The sequence below is a fragment of the Podarcis pityusensis genome (assembly GCF_964106645.2).
Source record: "Podarcis pityusensis genome assembly, chromosome: 2".
Taxonomy (NCBI): domain Eukaryota; kingdom Metazoa; phylum Chordata; class Lepidosauria; order Squamata; family Lacertidae; genus Podarcis; species Podarcis pityusensis.
This window is the reverse complement of record NC_138029.1, coordinates 120,919,951-120,944,229: the sequence shown is the minus strand read 5'-3', so window position 1 is coordinate 120,944,229 and position 24,279 is coordinate 120,919,951. Positions and strand designations below refer to the sequence as shown.

Here is a 24,279-nt window from a genome sequence, read left to right as displayed (position 1 = left end):
GTGATTAAATGGTTTTTAAACTGTTGCTGTTAACTGGTCGGTTCTATGTTTTGTTGGGGTATCATACAGTGTGGAAAGTTCTCAGGCAATTCAGCCATACCCAAACACTTACCATGTTTTTAAGGGGCAGTGTGTGTACCTTTTGTATATAAAAACTTCATAAGAGCCATGCTAGATCCAGCCCATCTAGTCCAGCTTCCTTATCTTGCAGTGTCTGACCAGGTGCCTGTGGGAAATCCACAAGCAGGATCTGACCACAAGAGGACACTTTCCCCCTCTTGTGGTTCCCAGCTAGTGGTATTCAGAAGTATACTGCCTCCGACAGAGGAAGTACAACATAGCTATTGCCAGCCTTCTCCTCTGTGGATTTCATAGAATCATAGAATCATAGAATCATAGAATTGGAAGAGACCACAAGGGCCATCGAGTCCAACCCCCTGCCAAGCAGGAAACACCATCAGAGCACTCCTGACATATGGTTGTCAAGCCTCTGCTTAAAGACCTCCAAAGAAGGACACTCCACCACACTCCTTGGCAGCAAATTCCACTGTCGAACAGCTCTTACTGTCAGGAAGTTCTTCCTAATGTTTAGGTGGAATCTTCTTTCTTGTAGTTTGGATCCATTGCTCCGTGTCCGCTTCTCTGGAGCAGCAGAAAACAACCTTTCTCCCTCCTCTATGTGACATCCTTTTATATATTTGAACATGGCTATCATATCACCCCTTAACCTCCTCTTCTCCAGGCTAAACATGCCCAGCTCCCTTAGCCGTTCCTCATAAGGCATCGTTTCCAGGCCTTTGACCATTTTGGTTGCCCTCCTCTGGACACGTTCCAGTTTGTCAGTGTCCTTCTTGAACTGTGGTGCCCAGATCTGGACACAGTACTCCAGGTGAGGTCTGACCAGAGCAGAATACAGTGGCACTATTACTTCCCTTGATCTAGATGCTATACTCCTATTGATGCAGCCCAGAATTGCATTGGCTTTTTTAGCTGCCGCGTCACACTGTTGGCTCATGTCAAGTTTGTGGTCAACCAAGACTCCTAGATCCTTTTCACATGTACTGCTCTCAAGCCAGGTGTCCCCCATCTTGTATTTGTGCCTCTCATTTTTTTTGCCCAAGTGCAATACTTTACATTTCTCCCTGTTAAAATTCATCTTGTTTGTTTTGGCCCAGTTCTCTAATCTGTCAAGGTCGTTTTGAAGTGTGATCCTGTCCTCTGGGGTGTTAGCCACCCCTCCCAGTTTGGTGTCATCTGCAAATTTGATCAGGATGCCCTTGAGTCCATCGTCCAAGTCGTTGATAAAGATGTTGAATAAGACCGGGCCCAAGACAGAACCCTGTAGCCCCCCACTAATCACTCTTCTCCAGGATGAAGAGGAACCATTGATGAGCACCCAGTCAGCCAGTTACAAATCCACTGAGAGGTAGCATAGTCAAGACCGCATTTTACCAGCTTCTTTACAAGAATATCATGGGGCCCCTTGTCAAATGCCTTGCTGAAATCAAGGTAGGCTACATCCACTGCGTTCCCTTCATCTACCAGGCTTGTAATTCTGTCAAAAAACGAGATCAGGTTAGTCTGACATGACTTATTTTTCAGAAATCCATGCTGACTATTGGTGATCACAGCATTCCTTTCTAGGTGCCCACAGACTGTTTGCTTAATGATCTGCTCCAGAATCTTCCCTGGTATTGATGTCAGACTGACTGGGCGGTAATTATTTGGGTCCTCTCTTTTCCCCTTTTTGAAAATAGGGACAACATTTGCCCTCCTCCAGTCTGCCGGGACTTCGCCTGTTCTCCAGGAATTCTCAAAGATGACTGCCTGTGGTTCTGAGATCACATCTGCCAGTTCTTTTAATACTCTTGGATGCAGTTCATCTGGCCCTGGAGACTTGAATACATCTAAACTAGCCAAGTATTCTTGTACTATCTCCTTAGTTATTCTGGGCTGTGTTTCCTCTGCTGAATCATTTGCTCCAAATTCTTCAGGTCGGGCATTGTTTTCTTTATCGGAGAAGACTGAGGCAAAGAAGGCATTGAGGAGTTCAGCCCTTTCTGTGTCCCCTGTTTGCATTTGTTCAATCCTCTTTTAAAGCTATCCAAGTTAGTGACCATCACTGCCTCCAGTGGCAGGGAGTTGCATTGTTTAACCATGTGCTGTGTGAAGAATTACTGAGAACAGGATGCTAGAGAACAAGCCAGTGGCCTGATTCACTTTTCAGCTGCTCTAACCTAGTATAGCAAGCCAAGCTTTTGCTGATTAATTCAAAACACTAAGATACCAGTGGCAGAAAATATGCATCCATACCGAAAATTGTCAGCAGCTAAGCCAGACAGGGACGTAGGGCTTGCCAATCAGAAGGTCGGCAGTTCGAATCCCTGTGATGGGCTGAGCTCCTGTTGCTCGGTCCCTGCTCCTGCCAGCCTAGCAGTTCGAAAGCATGTCAAAGTGCAAGTAGATAAATAGGTACTGCTCCAGCAGGAAGGTAAACGGCGTTTTCGTGCACTGCTCTGGTTTGCCAGAAGCGGCTTAGTCATGCTGGCCACATGACCCGGAAGTTGTACGCCTGCTCCCTCGGCCAATAAAGCGAGATGAGCGCCGCAACCCCAGAGTCATCTGCGACTGGACTTAATGGTCAGGGGTCCCTTTACCCTTTAGCTTTACCTAAGCCATACAGATAAGCAGAGACCAAGTCTTCCAGGACTCACAAATGTGGGATGGTCTTTAAGCGCCTTCAGTCCGTGAGGGTCTTAGCATTTGTCCTAGAATCAGAGAGTTGTAGAGGTAGAAGGGACCCCACAGGATCATCTAGTCCACACCCTCTGCAGTGCAGAAATCTAAACATGATCAAACATGACAGATGGCCTTCCAACCTCTGCTTCAAATTGTCCAAGGAAGGAGAGTCCACCACGTCTCGCAGGAGTCTGTATCATACTGCTTTGAACATACATGGCTTTGCCTAAAGTATTCTGGGAGATGTAGTTTGTTAAGGGTGCTGAGACCTTCTAGGACGTGGTACGTGGGGCACTCCCCCCACAGGGGGGCAATTTGATTTTTAAGGGGTACAATTCAAGAACAAGTTAGACCAAGTTAATGGCCTTTTAGGCTTCCTCCACGTGAACCGGAGTTCACTTTTTGAATAATAAGTATCTGAAGAAGTGTGCATGCACACGAAAGCTCATACCAATAACAAATTTAGTTGGTCTCTAAGGTGCTACTGGAAGGAATTTTATTTATTTTGAATAATAAGAGTTATATGTCACGGGGGGGGGGGGGGGCATCAGGATTTTAGAGATTTGGCGAAAAAAAGGTTGGGAGATGCTGCTACTCTCCCTCCCAGAGCTACAATTCCCAGTTCTCTGTGAAGAAGGGTTGATTGTTCAGCCACTTTGGAAGGGGAGATGGTTCTTGTGCCCCCATGAGGGACCCCCCAAGGGTCATCTAGTCCAACCCCCTGCAATGCAGGAACTAAAGCATCCCCGACAGGTGGCCGTCCAACCTCTGCCTAAAAACCTTCAAGGAAGGAGAGTCCATCACTGTCGAATAGACGAATGCGCATTGCGTTTATTCTGAGCACCGGATTCAACCCTGAGTGGCTGCAGTGTTGCCGCATAAGGATCGAGCTAGGATTTCTCATCACCGCGACCATCTAACAACGCTGTTTCTATACTGTCCATCATTCATTAAAAAAGAAAAAAAGAAAAACCACTAAGGTGGTTTACAACCGGCTAAAATCCAAATGAGCTTAACCAATACCGCTGGTGCTATTCAAGCTATCTTGGGATTCGTTTGAATGGGAAGCGGCGCAGGGATGCAAACAGCCGGGGGATCAAATGAGAAAATCAACGCAGCAGCGCCCTTAAGTGACGCCCCCCCCCTTTTTTGGGAGAGATCGGAAAGGCTCTCCGGGAATTGCAGCTCCGACAGGAAAGACTACAACTCCCAGAATCCCCCTTTGCCCAGAAAAGTCCAGCCGGGCGTGAGCCTGGAGGAGGAAGAGCTTTCTCCCCCCGCCCCCCCAGTCAATGCTAAGAAGGCAGGAGGGAGCTCTTTGCACACAAAAAATAATAATTAAAATAATATACCCACCTAGAATCGGGGATCAGAGAGAGACAGAGAAAAGTGTGTGTGTGTTTGTTTATGTGTGGATCCAAAACTCCCCTTGTGGAATTGGACCTTGGCCAGCAAGATCCCTGCTAGAGAAGCTGGGAGAGCGAATGAGAGAGCCAGCAGATCTAAATTTTCGCGTGGAGAGCTGAGCTCCTTCCGCGATTCCTTTGAATGCATGCAGTTTTCTTGGGGCCGGCGGGTGTTCTTGGGGCGCACGTGGCGTCACGGGGGAGATGCACGTCTGAACGGACGCAGGAGCGGGGAAGATTGGGGACGCGCATCCCTTCAAACACCAAGCCGGATCAGAAGGTGAGAGCGCCTCCTTCCTCTTTTTTTGGCCAATTGTTTTTATTGATTTTCTAAATAATAATAATAATAATAATAATAATAATTTATTTATACCCCGCCCATCTGGCTGGGTTTCCCCAGCCACTCTGGGCGGCTTCCAACCGAATATTAAAAACAGAATATTAAAATACAATAATCTAATAAACATTAAAAGCTTCCCTAAATTATTGCACGTCATTGCCAAATGAATGCAATTTAATGCAATTTCCCAAAACCGGCTTCCAGAGAGCACTTCCTCTTAAATGTGTGTGTGTGAACAGGTGCCAGCTCTGTGGGACCCTCCCACAAAATTCCCTTTGAAGGGGGGGCACCCACAAATTTGGGTGCCAGGGCCATGCCCCATGGCACCCATGGCCCTGGGCACCCAAGGTTGCAGGACAAAGTTGGTACTCCTCTGTGTGTGTGTGTGTGTGTGTGTGTGTGTAAGAGAGAACACTTCCATGTCTAGGATGCTTAGCAGGTATACAGATCACAGAATCAGAGAATTGGGAGGGACTCCCGTGGTCATCTAGTCCAACCCCCTGCAATACAGGAATCTCAACTCAAGCATCCGTGACAGATAGCAGCCATCCAACCTCTGCTTAAAATCTCTGAGGAAGAAGAGGCCACAACCTCCTGAGGGAGACCGTTCCACTGTTGAACAGCTCTTCCTGTCAGAAAGTTCTTCCTGAAGTTTAGCCATGTTGCAGGAATTTATGTATAGGTTGGGGGGGGGGTTTGCCCCTCCAGCAGATATCATGCGCATGCAGCCTACTACCAAAATCAGCACCATCACTTTTGTGACTTTTGTGATTTGTCCCCACAAAACACTTCATCACAGTTTCTTCCCATCTATTCAAAGGGCCTTTGCTGCACGATACCAAATGTAAGAATTCACTGATAGATGTATCTATGTACTGGCTCACTGGGAAAACTTCAGAAATTCATATAGACATGTGAGCTCAGCTACTCAGCAGCCCCTCTGCCTGAGTGATAATCCCTGGCCTCCTGATACCTGAGTGCCAGACAGGTACCCATTCCAGAAATAACAAATCCAGATGAAGACAAAAGGGTATGATTAACTTGGCTGGGAAAGAGGGAAATGTAAATATCTCTTTTGTTACACTTGATGGGTGTTTGGTGGAGGGCAAGGAGAACCATGGGGCAGGGTCCAGGATGCTCAGATTACTGCCACCAGACCTCCCCTTTCATGATGTATTAGTGATGTAGTTTGGGGGGTGTGTAACATGGGAATTAGCAGCCAATAAAAGTTTGGGTTCTCTTTTGTTCGGGGTTTCCATCTTGTTCCACCTTGTGGCAGGTGGGAGTCCTGCGACACTCTTCAATAAAGACCAAGCCTACTGGCTGCTGCTTTGCTCTGGTAATCCTGGCTGGTGTCCTTGTTTTTTGTCGAAGGGAGCCCTCAGATTTCTCCATTAACAGCCGGAATCTCCTTTCTTGTAACTCAAAGCCATTGGTTTGGGTTCATATGGAAGGTTTTTTTTAATGTTTTATTATGTTTTTATATATGTTGGAAGCTGCCCAGAGTGACAGCAGATGGGTGGGGTATAAATAATGACATTATTATTATTATTATGGAAGAGGATGTCCCTATTTTCATCAGAGAAATGTTGAAGGGTATGTAAGTTTAGCGCTCATTTCTGTATCATTTGCAAACAGATTCCCCCACCTCCCGCCCACGTTGAACGTTTCAGCTCCTCAACGCTGAAAACCTGGAAGTAAGTGTTTTGGTTTTCAAATGTTTTTCGGAACTCGAATGGCTTCCAAGGCACATTTCTCCCCCCCCCCCCCACATTGAAATTGGAGACAGCCCTTAGATTTTCGGTTTCCAAACGTTTCGGAAGTCGAACGGTCTTCTGGAACGGATTACGTTTGAAAACCGAGGTTCCACTGTAACTGAGAAATTAGTGTAAAGCTTGCACTGTATTCCCAGATGTGGCTTTCATGTTGTGTGAATGCCCAACTGTAATGTAGAAATTAACAGGGAAATGTCAGGAAAGCAAAATACAGTGGTACCTCGGGTTATGTACTTCATTCGTTCCAGAGGTCCGTTCTTAACCTGAAACTGTTCTTAACCTGAAGCACTTTAGCTAATGGGGCCTCCTGCTGCTGCCGCACCGCCGGACCACAATTTCTGTTCTCATCCTGAAGCAAAGTTCTTAACCCAAGGTAATATTTCTGGGTTCGCGGAGTCTGTAACCTGAAGCGTATGTAACCTGAGGTACCACTGTATATGTCGTGCAACTGCAGCCTAAGAGAGAGAAGCTTGAGGTAGCTGTCAACAGGAGAAGGTGAGGCTCTCTTAAACTTTTAAGGTTTGAAGTGTGTGCAAATGTCTGTGTACCTTATACTCAAAGCGCTTTTAATACAACTTTCCACGGTTGTGGCTTCTCCAGAGAATCTTGGGAACCTTTGTTGAAGAAGCTGAAATTAAGAGGTCCCATGTTCCCCTTGACTGACAATTCCCAAAGCGGTTTAGCAATCGGCTCCTCTTTCTGGGAAACTCTGGGAATTTGTGTGAGGCTCAAATTTTAACGTGGATGAATGGAAAAGCATCTTTTTTGTATGCAGAATGTCACAGGTTCGATCCCTGGCAATGTGGAAGGAAGGGGGTGGGGAAGAGAGCAAATTTAGGTCCTAAAACATTCTGGTTCCATAATAACCAGGTAGAAGGTTCCGGAGAGGGAAGGAGGTACATGGCAGTTGGTTCCGCCCAGGCCAATGCCACTCTGGGCGGCTCCCAACAGAATTAAAAGCACAATAAAACATCAAACATTAAAAGCATCTCTAAACAGGGCTGTCTGCAGATGTCTTCTAAAAGTCAGGTAGTTGTTTATTTCCTTGACATCTGGTGGGAGGGTGTTCCACAGGGCGGGTGCCACTACCGAGAAGGCCCTTTGCCTGGGGAAAGGGATGCCACCAGGGAAGGAGTTTGGAAAGGTTTATCTCACCTGCGTATTTTTTTCTCTCCCCCAGACAGAAGCTCAACGCACCCACCTCGATCACGGTAGCTTATTCTGGAGTTTTCCGGGAGTTTGTCCCGGGATGAAAATGGAAAGGGATGTTCCCGACGGCAGTACGCAAAGGGAAAGCCCCGGGAAATCCATTCGCTTCCTCTGGGACAATGTAAGCCGCAAACCCAGGATGGGCTTTGAGGGAGAAAGCGAATCCCCTGAAGCAGTGCATTGTGGGGGATTGCACCGCAGAGCGACTCTGCACCAGGTGAAGGAGGAGCCGGAAGATGGTTTGGCCCAGTCCTGGGAAGCCCAGTGGCAGGAGTTTTTGAAGACAGTAGAGTCCCCTCACTCGGAATGGGGGGTCCCGCAGTTGCCGGAGGAGCCCACCCCCTGGGACGACGCCCAGGCCTTCCTAGCCTCCTTCGAGCGAGTGGCCGAAGCCTGCCGGTGGCCCAAGGCCGAGTGGCTGGTCCGTCTGCTGCCGGCCCTCAGCGGGGAAGCCGAGCTGGCCTTCAGCAGCCTGGAGGCTGGAGACAAGGAGAATTATGGGAAAGTGAAGGCCATCATCCTGCGATGGGATGCCCTCACGAGGGAGAGGTGGCGCCAGCACTTCCGCTGCTTCCGCTACCAGGAGGCCGAGGGGCCGCGAGGGGTTTGCGGGCAGCTCCAAGAGCTCTGCCGCCAGTGGCTGAAGGTGGAGAGGCACTCCAAGGAGCAGATCCTGGAGCTGCTGATCCTGGAGCAGTTCCTGACCGTCCTCCCGCCAGAGATCCAGAGCTGGGTGAGGGAGCACAGCCCAGAAACCTGCTCCCAGGCGGTGGCCCTGGCCGAGGAGTTCTTGTTGAGGCAGCGAGAGGCCGAGAGACTGGATAACCAGGTGAGAGCTGCCATAAAACTGTGGTTGGCAGGTTACACCAAACCAGGTGTCCATGGAGGTGCAGGTCAATTCTGTATCCAGGGCAGCTGTCTACCAGGTACGCAGGCTGAGACCCTACCTGTCTCACCAGAGTGGTACATGCTCTAGTTATCTTGGACTACTGCAATGCGCTCTCCGTGGGGCTACCTTTGAAGGTGACCCGGAAACTACAACTAATCCAGAATGCGGCAGCTAGACTGGTGACTGGGGGCGGCCGCCAAGACCACATAATACCGGTCTTGAAAGACCTGCATTGGCTCCCAGTACGTTTCCGAGCACAATTCAAAGTGTTGGTGTTGACCTTTAAAGCCCTAAATGGTATCAGCCTAGTATATCTGAAGGAGCGTCTCCACCCGCATCGTTCAGCCTGGACACTGAGGTCCAGCTCCAAGGGCCTTCTGGCGGTTCCCTCACAGCGAGAAGCAAAGCTACAGGGAACCGGCAGAGGGCCTTCTCAGTAGTGGCGCTCGCCCTGTGGAACGCCCTCCCATCAGATGTCAAAGAGATAAACAACTACCTGACTTTTAGAAGCCATCTGAAGGCAGCCCTGTTCAGGGAAGTTTTCAATGTATGACATTTAAATGTATTTTTAATCTTTGTTGGAAGCCGCCCAGAGTGGCTGGGGAAGCATAGCCAGATGGGCGGGGTACAAATAATAAATTATGATTATTATATTATTATATAACCTCTGGCTTTCCAGATGTTGTTAATCTATGACTCTCATCACCGTTGACCACGCTTCCTGGTGTTGATGGGAGTTGTTGTTCAGCAATGTCTGGAAGGTTCCTCACTCCCGGAATAAACTGTGGTTTGAGCTAGCATTTAACTTGCGCGATTTCAACCACCTGTGCTACTTGGTTTAAAAAAGAGAAAATTCATATTGTGAAAGGCCTACCTGGAAACAGAGCAAGTTTTCAGAGCAGGCCTGAAAGCCGCCAGAGCAGCTTACGGAAATGCCATTTACCTTCCCGCCAGAGTGGTACCTATTTATCTACTTGCACTTTGACGTGCTTTCAAACTGCTAGGTGGGCAGGAGCTGGGACCGAGCAACGGGAGCTCACCCCGTCGCGGGGATTCGAACCGCTGACCTTCTGATCGGCAAGTCCTAGGCTCAGTGGTTTAACCCACAGCTCCTCGCTCCTGACACTTTTGCCTCTGTCCTTGCCTGCTAACAACATGTGACCCTTGTCAGGCTGCTGTGGTCCTTAGGCTGAAAAAGGTGAACAGGTCCCTGTCTGCTGTTGCAGGTATTGTTTGAGGAGGACGAGGAGGAAGAGGGTTTGTCTGAGGTTGACCAAACTCCTCCTGATGCTGTGCAGAGGGCGGCCAACGTGGAAACCAAGCAGGAAGATGGCAGCCACTACGATGGGGATCCGTGCCCATTGGGTAAGCATGGTGGATGGCCTGCCATTGTGCTGGGCTCAAGATCAGACAGTGTCGTGGACATAGCTTCCCGCAGTCCAGAGGAGCAGTCCGAGTCAGAAGGGGAAGAGAAGCCAGCCAAAAGCTCCCTCTTGCTTATGAACATATTGGGTTAAACATGACGTCAATGTTAATGTTCCGATCAGTTTCCCTTAATGTGGTAGTGTTATGTAGTGTAGTTTCACCCTGGGCCAACAGGGGGATACTGTATATAGTTTTCACTCAGGTCTGTAGATAGTTTTCACTCAGGTCCGCGGCAGTTATTTTAGGCGGGAACTCTGGGCTGTTGTGGTTACAATGTTGACAGCCGGCTGCCTATAAATACAGGCCGGCTGAGCTGTTCGCAGTCAGTTCTATTCCAGCTTACCATAATAAAGAGCTACTTGAAGAAATCGCTGTGCCGGCTGCTATGTCAACCCACGACTCAACTCTGGCGACGAAGGTGGGATTGATGGACATCAGAGCACAGCCAGATGTGGCCAGCCTCTGAACTGAGCTGAATCACTGAGCTGAATCACTGAGCTGAATCACAGAGCGAAATCACTGGGCAGAACCAATTCAGAGCTGACTGTTCTGGCTAGAGCACTGTGTTCCATCCATCGCCCTTCACGCCGGCATCGGAATCATGGCTTCACTTGTGCCTCTACCGCCGTTTGCGCCAGCCTCTGAATCATGGGACTCCTACCTCGCTCGGTTCGACTGCTACCTCCAAGCCAACGAGCTGACAGAAGTATCACAGGAGCGGAAGCGGGGCCTATTCCTCAGCCTCTGTGGGCCTGAGGTGTTTGAGACGGCCCGAGCGTTGGTTGCGCCTGAAGCAGTCCAGGCAACACCATGGGACACGATCCAAGAGAAGCTCCGCAACCACTACGCACCAAAGCCGTCCAAGATTGCTGCCCGCCATGCGTTCTACCACCGGAACCAGGCAGAGGGGGAGTCAATCAACAACTACACCACCGCCCTGCGACAGGCTGCAATGCACTGTGAGTTCCGAGACTTAGACGATGCCCTGATGGATCGAATCGTCTGCGGGGTCCGGGACATCCATCTGCAACGGCGCCTCCTAGCCAAGCCAGACCTCACGCTACAGAAAGCCATTGAGGAGGCTGTGGCCTCAGAAGCTGCTGAACGCTCCGCCCAGGAGATCCGCAAGTCCAGCAGCCCGCGTCTTGCTAGGGAGCCAGTTCCGGTGCATCATGAAAAGGCCAGCAGTGAGGAGGCATCCTCCAGTGAAGACGATGACGTGCACCAGACAAAGCGGGAGCGCAGGAAGTTCCAACAGAAGTCCAAGGGCCAACCGGAATGTGCTGGCTGCGGAGGCAACCATTCCCGTGCCAAGTGTCGATTCAGAGACGCCATCTGTAGGAAGTGTTCCAGAAGGGGCCACATCGCTAAGGTCTGCCGATCGGCTCCGTCTGACACCCCCCCTTCATCGATTCGCAAGTCCAAGTCTTCACTCCAGTCTGCCAAGGAAAGTTGTTTCGCTCTCACCAACTGCCGCTGCCCGTCTGGAACCACGATTGGCCAAACCGACTCGCCTACGCGACGCAAGCTGAACGTCACGGTGCTCATTGAAGGAGCTCCATGTGACATGGAGATCGACACCGGGTCTGCCCTGTCCATCGTGTCATGGAGCACCATCAAAAGACTGGTACCCAGAGTGTCCAAAAGGCAACTCGACTCTCACCGCGTACACCTGAGAGACTACCAGGGAAACGACATTCCCGTGGTAGGCGTTGGCCGGTTCCGGATCGCCTTCAAGGATTTTTCGGGCCTGCTCCGGTTGGTGGTGGTCGAAGGTCAGCGGCCAAGCCTCCTAGGGCTAGACTGGTTTGATGCCCTCGGCCTGGAAGTCACCGGCATCAACTGCATCTCTAACGCAGAGACTGAGGGTCTGGTCAAAGACTTTGCCGAGGTTTTTGACGGCACCTTGGGCCAATATACAGGTACGCCCATCTCCTTTAGCCTTGATCCACAAGTCGCCCCCATCAAGCTAAAGCCACGCCGGGTTCCCTTTGCTCTCAAGGCTAAGGTGGATGAACAACTGGACAAACTGATCGCCCAAGGAGTTTTGGAGCCGGTTGACCACGCAAAGTGGGAAACCCCCATCGTCACGCCTGTCAAGCCAGATGGGTCGGTGAGAATCTGCGCTGACTACAAGTGCACGATCAACAAGGCACTTCAGCAGCACGCTTATCCGGTTCCTGTTGTCCAACACCTGCTGCATTCCCTGGGTGAGGGTAAGGTCTTCGCTAAGCTGGACCTTGCCCAAGCCTATCAACAACTGCCAGTCGATGATGCCACTGCTGAAGCCCAGACGATCGTCACCCACCGGGGGGCTTTCCGTTGCCGCCGGTTGCAGTTCGGGGTGAGTGTGGCTCCTGGCATCTTCCAAAGCCTTATGGAGCGTCTCCTGCAAGGGCTTCCGGGCGTGGTACCATATTTTGATGACGTCTTGGTGTCTGCAGACTCACACCAGCAGCTGTTCGAGCGCCTCCGTGCCGTGCTGACCAGGTTCCAGGAGGCCGGGCTCAAGGTAAAGAGGGAGAAGTGCCAGATCGCCGTTCCACAGGTAGAGTTCCTGGGCTATCTTATCGATGCCTCCGGTCTTCATCCAACCACATCCAAGATCCGCGCTATCCAGCAGGCCCCCACCCCAAAGAACAAAACGGAGTTGCAGGCATTCCTGGGGCTGCTGAACTTTTATAACATGTTCCTGCCCCACAAAGCCACAGTGGCTGAGCCTCTTCACCGACTCCTTAGCACTAAGACGCCTTGGGCCTGGGGTCATCGGGAGACGGCGGCCTTCAACGCGGTCAAGGCTCTCCTTTCTTCAGACAGTGTGCTGGTACAGTACAGTGAATCCAGGCCGCTGGTCCTTGCCTGCGACGCCTCACCTTTTGGCATCGGTGCTGTCCTTAGTCACCGTTTTCCAGATGGAAGAGAAGCACCGCTCGCCTACTTTTCCAGGACACTATCTCCGACGGAACGGAATTACAGCCAGCTCGACAAGGAGGCATTGGCACTTGTGGCTGGAGTGAAGAGGTTCCATGAATACCTCTATGGCAGGACTTTTGACCTCATCACTGACCACAAGCCACTCCTGGGCCTCCTCGCCGGTGATCATCCAACTCCACCGGTCCTCTCACCACGCATGCTGCGATGGACTGTTTTCCTGGCTGCCTACCACTACCGGCTCATCCATCGCCCGGGGAAATCGATGGGCCATGCCGACGCCCTCAGCCGTTGCCCTCTTCCAGCATTTGTGGAAGACCCGGCTCCAGCTTCATCGCTCCTTCTGATTGAGGATCTTCCGGCAGCGCCTGTATCGGCTGCCACTGTGGCCTCCGCATCTGCCCAGGATCGCACCATCAGCCGGGTGCTCAACTGGGTGTGGAGGGGGTGGCCACAAGGGCCTTTTGCATCGGAGTTCCAGCCCTTCGCAACCAGACAACATGAACTCTCAGCTCATCGTGGCTGCCTGCTGTGGGGAGACCGCGTCGTGATTCCCCAGGGACTCCGTCAGCGCGTCCTGGAGGCTCTGCACGTTGGCCACCCGGGAATTGTCAAAATGAAGGCGTTGGCTCGGTGTTACGTCTGGTGGCCTAATATGGACGATGCCATCACTGCCTGGGTGTCCGCCTGTCAAGCGTGCCAGGAGTCGAGGCCTGCACCACCGGCAGCTAAGGGACACACCTGGGAGACGCCAAAGACACCCTGGTCGAGGGTGCACATCGATCTGGCTGGCCCCTTTCACGGCCGGACCTTTATGGTAGTGGTGGACGCCTATTCCAAATGGCTGGAGGTCGCCCTGATGCCCTCCACCACTACCGAAGCTGTCATCCGGGTGCTGCGAGGCCTGTTTGCAACGCATGGGTGTCCTGATGTCCTTGTCTCTGACAACGGACCGCAGTTCACGTCAGGCACGTTTGAGCGGTATCTTTTGGGACTGGGCATCCGCCATGCCCTAACGGCACCTTTTCATCCATCCAGCAACGGGCAAGCGGAAAGAATGGTGCGCTCGACAAAAGAGGCACTGGCGCGCCTGGACCGGGGAGACTGGCATGAGCGGGTCGCCGAATACTTGTTCGTGCAACACATCACCCCTCATGCGGCCACAGGGAGGAGTCCTGCTGAACTGCTTATGGGCCGCCGCCTCAGGTCACCGCTCGACCGGCTACACCCAGACTTTGCCGTGGCTGAACCCCCAGGCTGTGCCAACGCACCACGGTCATTTGTCCCAGGAAACCAGGTCTTTGCCCGGAACTATGTGGGGGACATCCCTTGGGTGCCAGCCACAGTAGTGGGAGTCACTGGACCTCGCTCGTACCAGGTGGCACTCGAAGACGGACGCTTGTGGCGACGGCACATAGACCAGCTTAGGCGCAGGGTTGGGGACTTGGACACTACCGAGGTGCCCCCAACTGCGCTTGCGGCTCCAGAAGAGACACGTACAGATGGCGAGGCCCCACCTACACCTCCCTCACAAACTGCCAGCGTGGAGCCGAACCAAGCCGTTTCAGAACAGACTCAGACCACTCCACTTGCGGAGGCTCCACCCACAGCAGCGGATCCAGGGGAGTTGGTTCCAACGCCACCTAGGGTCGCACCACAGCCTCAGCGAGAACTGTGTGGCCCTCCGGACTTGGCTACCAGTCCCCGGCGGTCTGGCAGAGTTTCCAAGCGCCCAACTTATTTAAAGGACTATGTTGTTGGACAGGTATCACTGTTGGTCTAAGTATGGGAAATGTAACCGATATGCTTTTGTGCTTAATTGAACCATTACGCGTAGTGCTGTATATAAGGAAACCATTACGATTGTAACTAACGCCTTATCTCGGTGGGGAGGGGTGTTATGTAGTGTAGTTTCACCCTGGGCCAACAGGGGGATACTGTATATAGTTTTCACTCAGGTCTGTAGATAGTTTTCACTCAGGTCCGCGGCAGTTATTTTAGGCGGGAACTCTGGGCTGTTGTGGTTACAATGTTGACAGCCGGCTGCCTATAAATACAGGCCGGCTGAGCTGTTCGCAGTCAGTTCTATTCCAGCTTACCATAATAAAGAGCTACTTGAAGAAATCGCTGTGCCGGCTGCTATGTCAACCCACGACTTTAGAATTCTGTTTTTGAGTTCAGTTATGATGACTGAATCTGGATTAAGCACCCACTTTGCAGCCCTATGTATAGCCTCTCAAGCTTTTACATACCTGTGGCTTCTTTTGTGTTGTTTGTTTAAAGAAGTAATTGTTGTGTGCTTTACGGAGTGTATAAGAATAAGAAGGACTCTTCATTTGACAATATACTGTAGTAATAATAATAATAATAATAATAATAATTTTTTTTTATTTATATCCCGCCCTCCCCAGCCGAAGCCGGGCTCAGAGCGGCTAACAACGATAAAAGTAACACAGCATTCTAAAATCAATTCATTTTAAAATCAGTTCAAAATCAAATTAATGGCAACCATTGGGCTAGAGTTCTGTGAGGATTACCAAAGGAGGTAGCTGAGAACTACTTGTAAATCTGAAAAAACTAATAATTTTAAAAAGAGAAGCAAAGAGAATATCATTTATACTCGCTCCTTCTTTGTTAGGTGTGTGAGCACCCTGAGATTTTTGAGTGAGCGCCATGGTCACTTTTCTCCTCCAAGAGAAAACGCATGCACAGAAAATCAGTTGCCCAGGAGAGAAAGCGGCCAATTTATTTATTTATAAAATATTATGTTTCGAAGTCCGTTCTGACAGAACAACTCTGAAGCTTTAAAAGCACATAGAGCTGAAAGAGGAAGTGGGAAAGAGCGTCACTCTTCCAACTTCCTCCTTCAGGTCTTATGTGCTTTGCAAGGGAGAAGAGTTTAACCATCTTCACCACTCTTCTGAATCTTCCAAAATCCAGTTTCATTCGACATTCCTGAGTTCTTGAGTTATGAGAGGGGGAAAAAAGCTTTCCGCTGTCCACCTTCTCCACATCATGCTTAATTATGCACTTGATAATGTTGCCTTTTTCTTTTCTCTAATCCAAGAAGCTTGGTTGTCTTTTGTACCCCCATTTCCTCTAATACAGGTATGGAATTGTTTGGGATTCCCACTTTTTGTCTTCAGCAGGCAAAGGATGGATGACCGCAGATGAGGAGGAGAAATATTTGCCCGAAAATTCTGACACGGTGGCGCCACGTGGGACTTCAGCATGGAAAGAGAGTTTTTCCTCGTCTCACGAGCTCAATAGTTCTTCAGCAAGTCAGGAAAGAACGAGGTGCTGTCAGGAAATCTGCCCAGCACAGGAAGCAGAACTATCCATTTCCTGTGGGGAAGGTCCCCAGGTCCCTAGTGAACCCACGATCCAAATAGAGATTGATGCCGGTAAGATACAGAACCCTTGAAGTGCTTGTGGCAAAAGCAGATGAAACATCACTGATTCCCTCTTCCTAGAGTGGCCCACTGGAGGCCGCAGTGGGAAGCCCCCAAGCCAGGACCTGAGTGCAGCATTGACAGTCTCCCCACTTGCAATTGCAAGCAACTAGCATTCGGGGGGGACGCGGGTGGCGCTGTGGGTTAAACCACTGAGCCTAGGACTTGCCAATCAGAAGGTTTGAATCCCCCTGATGGGGTGAGCTCCCGTTGCTCGGTCCCTGCTCCTGCCAACCTAGCAGTTCGAAAGCATGTCAAAGTGCAAGTAGATAAATAGGTATCGCTCTGGCGGGAAGGTAAACGGCGTTTCCGTGCGCTGCTCTGGTTCGCCAGAAGCGGCTTAGTCATGCTGGCCACATGACCCGGAAGCTGTACGCCGGCTCCCTCGGCCAATAAAGCGAGATGAGCGCCGCAACCCCAGAGTCGGTCACAACTGGACCAAATGGTCAGGGGTCCCGTTACCTAGCATTCGGGGGGACACTGATTCTGACAGTGGACGTAGATTGCAGCCTTCAGGGCCAGTAGCAATCTTTTTTTTTTTTTTTTAAATAATTTTTATTAACAGGCCAATCACATCACATTATCCATATCACATTAATTCCAAATTATACAGCCAAATTTTAAATTTTGTTGAGGGTACCCATACATCAAGCTCCGCTCCGCACGAGTCCAAAACAGGCATCACTTATCTTCCTGCTTTAATTAGTCAGTTCTATCCAGTTTGATCCGGATAGTCCTTTGTTACTTCCTGTCTCTTCTTGTTGTTATCGTGTATTCCTTTCTTTGCGATCTCTGATGATTTTCACAAGCAGATTGAAAACTGGTATCTCTGTGTGGGTTTTATACTCTTCCAAAAATCATATCGGTCAGGGACAGCCTCTGTTCAACGCTTTCATAAACAAAACTAATCTCCGGTCTGTCCTTTATTTTTCTCAGGCTTACCAAATAGATCAAATGAATCAGGGGGCTCCGTCAGGACAAACTTGCATTCCAACATTCCTTCTCATTCTAACGATCCTGATTCTCCTCCCCCTGTCCTTCTTTCTCCGGCAAGCCTGTCTTGGCGAGAAGCCATTTTTTAACTGCGTCATAAAAATTTTCGTCTTTCTCACTGTTCACCAGTCTTCTCTCCTGTTATAATCCATCCCACACAGTCTTAGAATCCTGCTTATGATTAATAAAAACGCGACAATCTTGTTTCTATCTGGGGTGAAGGGTTATTAATATCACATCGTGCAAAGAAAAAAAGAGTTTTTTCCTCCACCCCCCCTTCGTTCCAAACATACAGTCTCCTTGTGGTGATTCATCAGAAGCTTTACTTATCCATCCGTCACTCCTGGTCGCAGAGATCCATTAATCAGTGGTCTTATGTGTCGAGCCTTACTTGATGTATGTGCTTCAGCTTCGTTTCCAATCATATGTTTCCAATTATAATTCCGAGCTGAAGCAACCAGCATGCGCTAATTGGAATCGGCGTCAGGAAGATCTGACTTCATCGAGGGCTTGTGCCAAGTGTTCGGCACCCCCATCTCTCGGATCAGGGGGTGCATTGTGAACACCGCTGGCAGGGCAGTGTTCCCCCATATCCAGGGGGAGTAGGAAGGCTGCATACTTCCCATAGCAGCCCCTTAATTACCTCGTATGGGTCAGAGAGATGTTATTGTCGGCCATCTTCCAACACGCCACCTGGTGGCCCCCTTCAGGGCCAGTAGCAATCGATAGATTTATTCTCCATGATTTGCTCATATTAATGATGATGATGATGATAATAATTTATACCCCGCCCATCTGGCTGGGCTTCCCCAGCCACTCTGGGCGGCTTCCAACAAAATATCAAAATACAGTAGTGCATCAAACATTAAAAGCTTCCCTAAACAGGGCTGCCTTCAGATGTCTTCTAAACGTTGTTCTCTTTGAAATCTGGTAGGAGGGCGTTCCACAGGGTGGGTGCCACTACCGAGAAGGCCCTCTGCCTGGTTCCCTGCAACCTCACTTCTCACAAGGGAGGGAACCACCAAAAGGCCCTTGGCGCTGGACCTCAGTGTCCGGGCTGAACGATGGGAGTGGAGACGCTCCTTCAGGTATACAGGATCAAGGCTGTTTAGGGCTTTAAAGGTCAGCACCAACACTGAATTGTGCTCGGAAACGTACAAATAAATAATGTCACTATCAAATGAGCAAATAGATTAAAAAAAATAACACCACACAGGGTGATAAACAGGTAACTGGAGATGATAAAAATCAAACAAAACATTGAAAACAATGGGGGGGGGAGGGGAAGCAACCACCCCAACTTTATGATTCATTGAGAAAGGGGTGTGGGTGTGATGGAAATAAGATAAAGTCCCAACCAGAGAAGAATGGCAGATTTGAGTTGATGGATTTACACCGAAATGGCAAAAATGACCAGAAGAATCAGAAATCAGGAAGACCAAAATTTAAATAAAGAATGGGGAAAATTTATAATTTATCTTAAAAACCACTGTACAGTAGTAACTCAGGTTAAGAACTTAATTCGTTCTTGAGGTCCATTCTTAACCTGAAACTGTTCTTAACCTGAGGTACCTCCTCCCCCTGCTGCTGCGCTGCCGCCGCACAATTTCTGTTCTCATCCTGAAGCAAAGTTCTTAACCTGAGGTACTATTTCTGGTTAGCAGAGTCTGTAACCTGAAGCGTCCGTAACCTGAAGCATCTGTAACCTGAGGTACTACTGTACAGTCGTACCTTGGAAGTTGATCAGAATCCATTCTGGAAGTCCATTTGACTTCCGAAAAGTTCGATTTCAAAAGCATGGCTTCTGATTGACTGCAGGAAACTCCTGTAGCCAATCGGAAGCCACAGAAGCCCTGTTGGATGTTCGGCTTCCAAAAGAACGTTCGAAAACCGGAACACTCACTTCCGGTTTTCGATCGTTCGGGAGCCGGAATATTCGACTCCCAAGGCGTTTGGGAGCTGAGGTACGACTGTAAACAGTTGAAATTGTTAGTAGGATTGGAATAATACTTGTAGTTTAATGGTAAATTTTGGATATACTGCAGATGTAAAAGATTTGGATTAGTATAAAAGATGCAGGAGGAAATGACTAACAATAGGACCCGCAAAGGGGCGGAGGGAAGTCCAGGAGATTCCTATGGAATCTTGTTTTTATGTTGTATGTTGGATATGTGATAGTAAAACTTTAATTCGAAAAACCAAAATAGAATAGAATTTATTATTTATACCCCATCCATCTGGCTGGGCCTCCCCAGCCACTCTGGGCGGCTTCCAACAGAGTATTAAAATACAGTGGTCTGTTAAACATTAAAAGCTTCCCTAAAGAGGGCTGCCTTCAGATGTCTTCTAAAAGTCTGGTAGTTGTTCTTCTCTTTGACATCTGGTGGGAGGGTGTTCCACAGGGCTTCCTGACAGTAAGAGCTGTTCGACAGTGGAATTTGCTGCCAAGGAGTGTGGTGGAGTCTCCTTCTTTGGAGGTCTTTAAGCAGAGGCTTGACAACCATATGTCAGGAGTGCTCTGATGGTGTTTCCTGCTTGGCAGGGGGTTGGACTCGATGGCCCTTGTGGTCTCTTCCAACTCTATGATTCTATGATTCTATGTTTCTATGATTCTACAGGGCGGGTGCCGCTACCGAGAAGGCCCTCCCATGTAGGGCACCACTACCCAAAATGCCCTGTTCACCACCAATTTATTACTATGGGGGGAAATGGGGATCCTTCCTTCCCACTGTCCAAGCCACCCCCAAGGTTGCATACAGTAATATTTGTTCACAGACAAAAAGACTCCCACAGACTTTTGCACAGATGATGGGAGTCGTGGTAGTTCCTCGTGGAAGGTCCCAAGCCTTTCCCAAGCTAATAGTGAGCTTTGTTCCCTCTTCGCCCCCTTGATATCTTACTGGGTTTCTCTCTTTATTCTTGCAGATGATGTGGGGGAGAACAAGGAAAAATGGGAATTACCTGGGATATTGTCCGGAAGAGATGGGCATGAACAGTTGAAGGAGATCCTTTGGAATCAAGATGGACCACAGATGGAGGAAGGCAACCACACAGGGAAAAAGAAACACCAATCCATTCCTTATCAGGATGGGAACTTTTATGACATCCCAGATCAACAAGAACAGGCAGAAAACAGGAGGGTCAAGGGCCTTGATATTTGTTGGAGAATACACACAGAAGAGAAACCAGAACAGACTTTAGTGTTTGGGAAGAGCTTCACTGAGGGCGGAAATCTTCCGGAATTTCAAATGCTCTGTGAAGAGCAGAAACCGTACAAATGCTTTGTGTGTGGAAAGTGCTTCACACGGAGTACCAACCTTACTTCACATCAAAGAATCCACACAGGGGAGAAGCCCTATGGCTGCCCAGACTGTAGCAAGAGGTTTTCTAGCCAGTCAGATCTTATTAAGCATAAGAGAATTCACAGAGGAGAGAAACCGTACAAATGCTTTGTGTGCGGGAAGAGCTTTAGCCAGGGTGGGCACCTAACCTCGCACCAAAGAATTCACACAGGGGAGAAGCCCTATAAATGCTTGGAGTGTGGGAAAAACTTTAGCAAGAACACCAACCTTACTCTGCACCAGAGAATCCACACAGGGGAGAAACCATACAAATGTCTAGAGTGTGGGAAGAGCTTCACTTGGAATTCAAACCTTACCTCCCATCAGAGAATTCACACAGGGGAGAAACCGTTCAAATGCTCAGATTGTAGCAAGAGCTTCTGCAATCACTCGACGCTTATTAAGCACGTGCGAATCCACACAGGGGAGAAGCCCTATAAATGCTTTGTGTGCGCAAAAAGCTTCAGTCAGAGCTCTAGCCTCACGGCACACAAGAGAATCCACACGGGGGAGAAACCATATAAGTGTTCTGAATGTGGAAAGAGCTATAGCAAAAACACAAATCTTATTTCACATCAGAGAATTCACACAGTGGGAAAACTGCATAAGTAAATTGTTGCATTAATGCTTGGAGTGTAGGAAGAGCGCTTGATGTATACCTATAGGGAAAACCATAGAAATTAAACTTTCTACACATGAAGAAATCCAGCTACCATCTTATTAGATATTCACACACAGAAGTTGCATAAATGTCTAGATGTCTGGAGGTCAAGTTATAAGTCCTGGAAAACCATACGAGTGACAGTGGACAAAATTGAGGGGGGATTGAGCAACTTCCATTGTTTCTCCACCAGTCAGTTAAAATGTAAATGGGATAGTAATTTTGGGGGGCAGTTTTTCCTAGATAGATATTTCTTTTTGTCAACATTATGCAGACTAAATTGAAATAAAGGTTTCTTCCAGGTTTTTCAAGCAGAGCTGTGGATTGTTTCTTATTGTTTACATTTGTTGCAAATGGGGGGAAAAAAGATTTTATAAAGCTTTTGAAGTTGTTTTGGAAAAGCTTCTCGAGTGATGTATATTGATGTATCTTATATATATATATACATATATACAGTTTAAACCAGGGGGTCTCAAACAGGCCCCCAGACCTGTCAACTCTGCTACAGTTGGTGAAGTAGAAATTCTGTAAAACACATTACCGGAGGCAAGAGTCGCTACACAAGAGTGAGGCCTGACCAAAGAACTGGTACGAACCAGTTTAGGAGGAAGCTAAAAATGACTGTTAGAGTGAAAAACCAGTCCAGGTAAGGTGCATGTACAGTAAAAAAGGCTGGGTTGGTTAAGTGTCTTTAGGATTTATAGTTGGATGAGAAGGTGATTCTTTGGCGATCACTTGTAGCTGAGTAAGATTGCCTTCCATGAATATGGTTTTAACCGTGAGTCCATAAGTGACTGTAGAGGCCAATTCGGGATCAACACATCCTTCCACAGTGGGGACGTAGGTTTCTGGGCGGGAATTGATCACGGTGAGGGTTTGCCAAGTGTGCCTTCCTCTTAGCACATTTCTCCCTTTTGTCCTGAGTTTGAGCGTTTTCAAAACCCACAGCACCTTTGGTAAAGGCTGTTCCCCAATTTGAGTGCTCGCAGGCCAGTATTTCCCAGTTGTCAGTCTTTATACTACATTTTTAAAGATTTGCCTAAAGAGAGTCTTTGAACCATTTTTATTGACCACCAGCATTACACTTTTCATTTTTAATGGAAGTAGAGTACAATGGTACCTCGGGTTAAGTACTTAATTCGTTCTGGAGGTCCGTACTTAACCTGAAACTGTTCTTAACCTGAAGCACCACTTTAGCTAATGGGGCCTCCTGCTGCCACCGCGCCGCCGGAGCACGATTTCTGTTCTCATCCTGAAGCAAAGTTCTTAACCTGAAGCACTATTTCTGGGTTAGTGGAGTCTGTAAAAAAATAATGTAATTGAATATTTGGATTGATAAATTGTTATGTTGAAATTGTTTAAAAAAAATATTTTTCTTTTTAAAAAAATCATGTACCCCACTGTATAGCTATACATATATATAGTTCGAGTTTTTGCTCTGGGGAATATGGCAACCCTAGACTAGATGGTCATCTGGGTCCAGCTCTATGATTTTATGAGTCTTTGTCCCCTTGCTCAAGACACTGGTGCCACCCACCTTCCTGAGTGGAGATGATCCCTTCTGCGCAGGACATGCAGTCATAGCAGCAGAGTGGCTTCCCTTCCGGAACCAGCTTGAGAAATCCGGGGCGACAACTTTCCACGCACCTGGAGGGAGGCAGGGTCTAAGCACAAAGACAGGGGAATCAAGGAAAATGTGTTTTCTATGGAAATGGGGCACGGGGTTGGGGAAGGGCGTTTTACATTCGAAGCTTGTGACTAAGTGTAAGGCCGAAAAACTGTAGCAACTACCTAGGTACCAGAGGCCCACGTAGATTCAGTAGCATGGAGTATCTACACTAGTATTTTGCCATCACTGTATCACAGCAGTGGACACCTGGGAGCATTCAGTAAAAACATTTTTTTTTAAAAAACAACATTTTTCATTTTTTAAAAATAGGAGTCTTGGGTGGCACATAAAATTTAAATAAATACTGTATTTTTTGCTCTATAATACGCACCAGACCACAAGACGCATCTAGTTTTTGGAGGAGGAAAACAAGGAAAAAAATATTCTGAATCTCAGAAGCCAGAACAGCAAGAGGGATCGCTGCGCAGTGAAAGCAGCAATCCCTCTTGCTATTCTGGCTTCTGGGATAGCTGTGCAGCCTGCATTCGCTCCATAAGATGCACACACATTTCCCCTTACTTTTTAGGAGGGAAAAAGTGAGTCATAGAGCAAAAAATATGGTAATTTGGTGGGGAAGTTCCTTCCCCCCAACCAGCCTTTCTCTGAAGCAGAGCTGGGAGAGAGGCTTTCCTGAAATTATAGACTGCCTTCAAAGTTTCAGGGATGGTTAAATTTCCTCGAAGGGTTTGGATGAGGAAGTCATCTCTACTCACACAAATCTACTGCAGCCTTTCTGGAAGTTGCTGGGAAATGGCCAGTTCAATGTGGCTTCTCATGAGCATTTCAGAAAACGGCTAAAAGCACAATTCAGTCAAGATAATGAGGGTTTTTAGTTGTTTAAATATGGCAGAGGGTGGGGGAAGTTCTGTCCAACTCATTTGGCAGCTAGACTGGTTACTGGGAGTGGCCACCAAGACTATATAACACCGGTCCTGAAAGACCTACATTGGCTCCCGGTACATTTCTGAGCACAATTCAAAGTGTTGGTGCAACACACAATTTTACAGGGATCCACCATGAGAGTTTCAATAAATGCTGAGCTTTGTTGTTGGCAGGTGTTTGGGAAATGCAATAGAATGGAAGATTATTTTCCCCACCTGGTTGAGCCATTTGGGCCACACAATGGCATCCTGATCAATGGTGAACTGTACGTCTGGGGACCCTCGTCTCTTGATACTCCCAAACTTGACCCTGAGGATGGACTTATTGGGAAACACCACCCAGTTTACAATGTCCAGGTCAGCTGCCAGTTCCCCGTTCTCATCCAAATACACTCCGTCCATGGAAGAATTGTAAAACTCAGCGTTTCCCAGGAAAGGGTGGAGCTAGAAAGGAAAGAAAACAGCAGCATTTAGGATATGGGAAAGGACACTGACTATCCAGCTCTGCCCGTTTCATGCCTGGCTCTCCTCTGACTTGGGGCTTGGTTAATGTTATGTACTGAAGTTC

At 48.5% G+C, this 24,279-nt stretch overlaps 1 protein-coding gene across 4 annotated transcripts; it reads left to right on the top strand.

Moving 5' to 3' along the window:
- Positions 1 to 4,019: 4,019 nt before the first annotated feature.
- On the top strand, positions 4,020 to 21,475 carry LOC308469404 (uncharacterized protein). 4 transcript variants are annotated; one of them, XM_080991805.1, is made up of 6 exons: positions 4,295 to 4,425; positions 6,124 to 6,182; positions 7,441 to 8,298; positions 9,585 to 9,723; positions 15,861 to 16,118; positions 20,085 to 21,475. In XM_080991805.1, the coding sequence occupies exons 3-6, from the start codon at positions 7,510 to 7,512 to the stop codon at positions 21,110 to 21,112; spliced, it is 2,214 nt and encodes a 737-aa protein (XP_080847931.1). In that variant the 5' UTR covers positions 4,295 to 4,425; positions 6,124 to 6,182; positions 7,441 to 7,509; the 3' UTR covers positions 21,113 to 21,475. The 4 variants fall into 4 exon arrangements, with proteins under 4 accessions (XP_080847929.1, XP_080847928.1, XP_080847931.1 ...); XM_080991803.1 differs by lacking the exon at positions 6,124 to 6,182 and having other exon boundaries at positions 4,020 to 4,425; positions 15,864 to 16,118; XM_080991802.1 differs by lacking the exon at positions 6,124 to 6,182 and having other exon boundaries at positions 4,020 to 4,425.
- The last annotated feature ends 2,804 nt before the right edge of the window (positions 21,476 to 24,279 follow it).

Bases quoted from the DNA above. Each gene is read 5' to 3' on its own strand.
- LOC308469404 (XM_080991802.1), top strand. From the start codon at position 4,288: ATGCATGCAGTTTTCTTGGGGCCGGCGGGTGTTCTTGGGGCGCACGTG. The intron at 9,724-15,860 runs GTAAGCATGGTG...TTTTGTCTTCAG, and splicing joins TGGGGATCCGTGCCCATTGG to CAGGCAAAGGATGGATGACC. The intron at 16,119-20,084 runs GTAAGATACAGA...TTATTCTTGCAG, and splicing joins CCAAATAGAGATTGATGCCG to ATGATGTGGGGGAGAACAAG.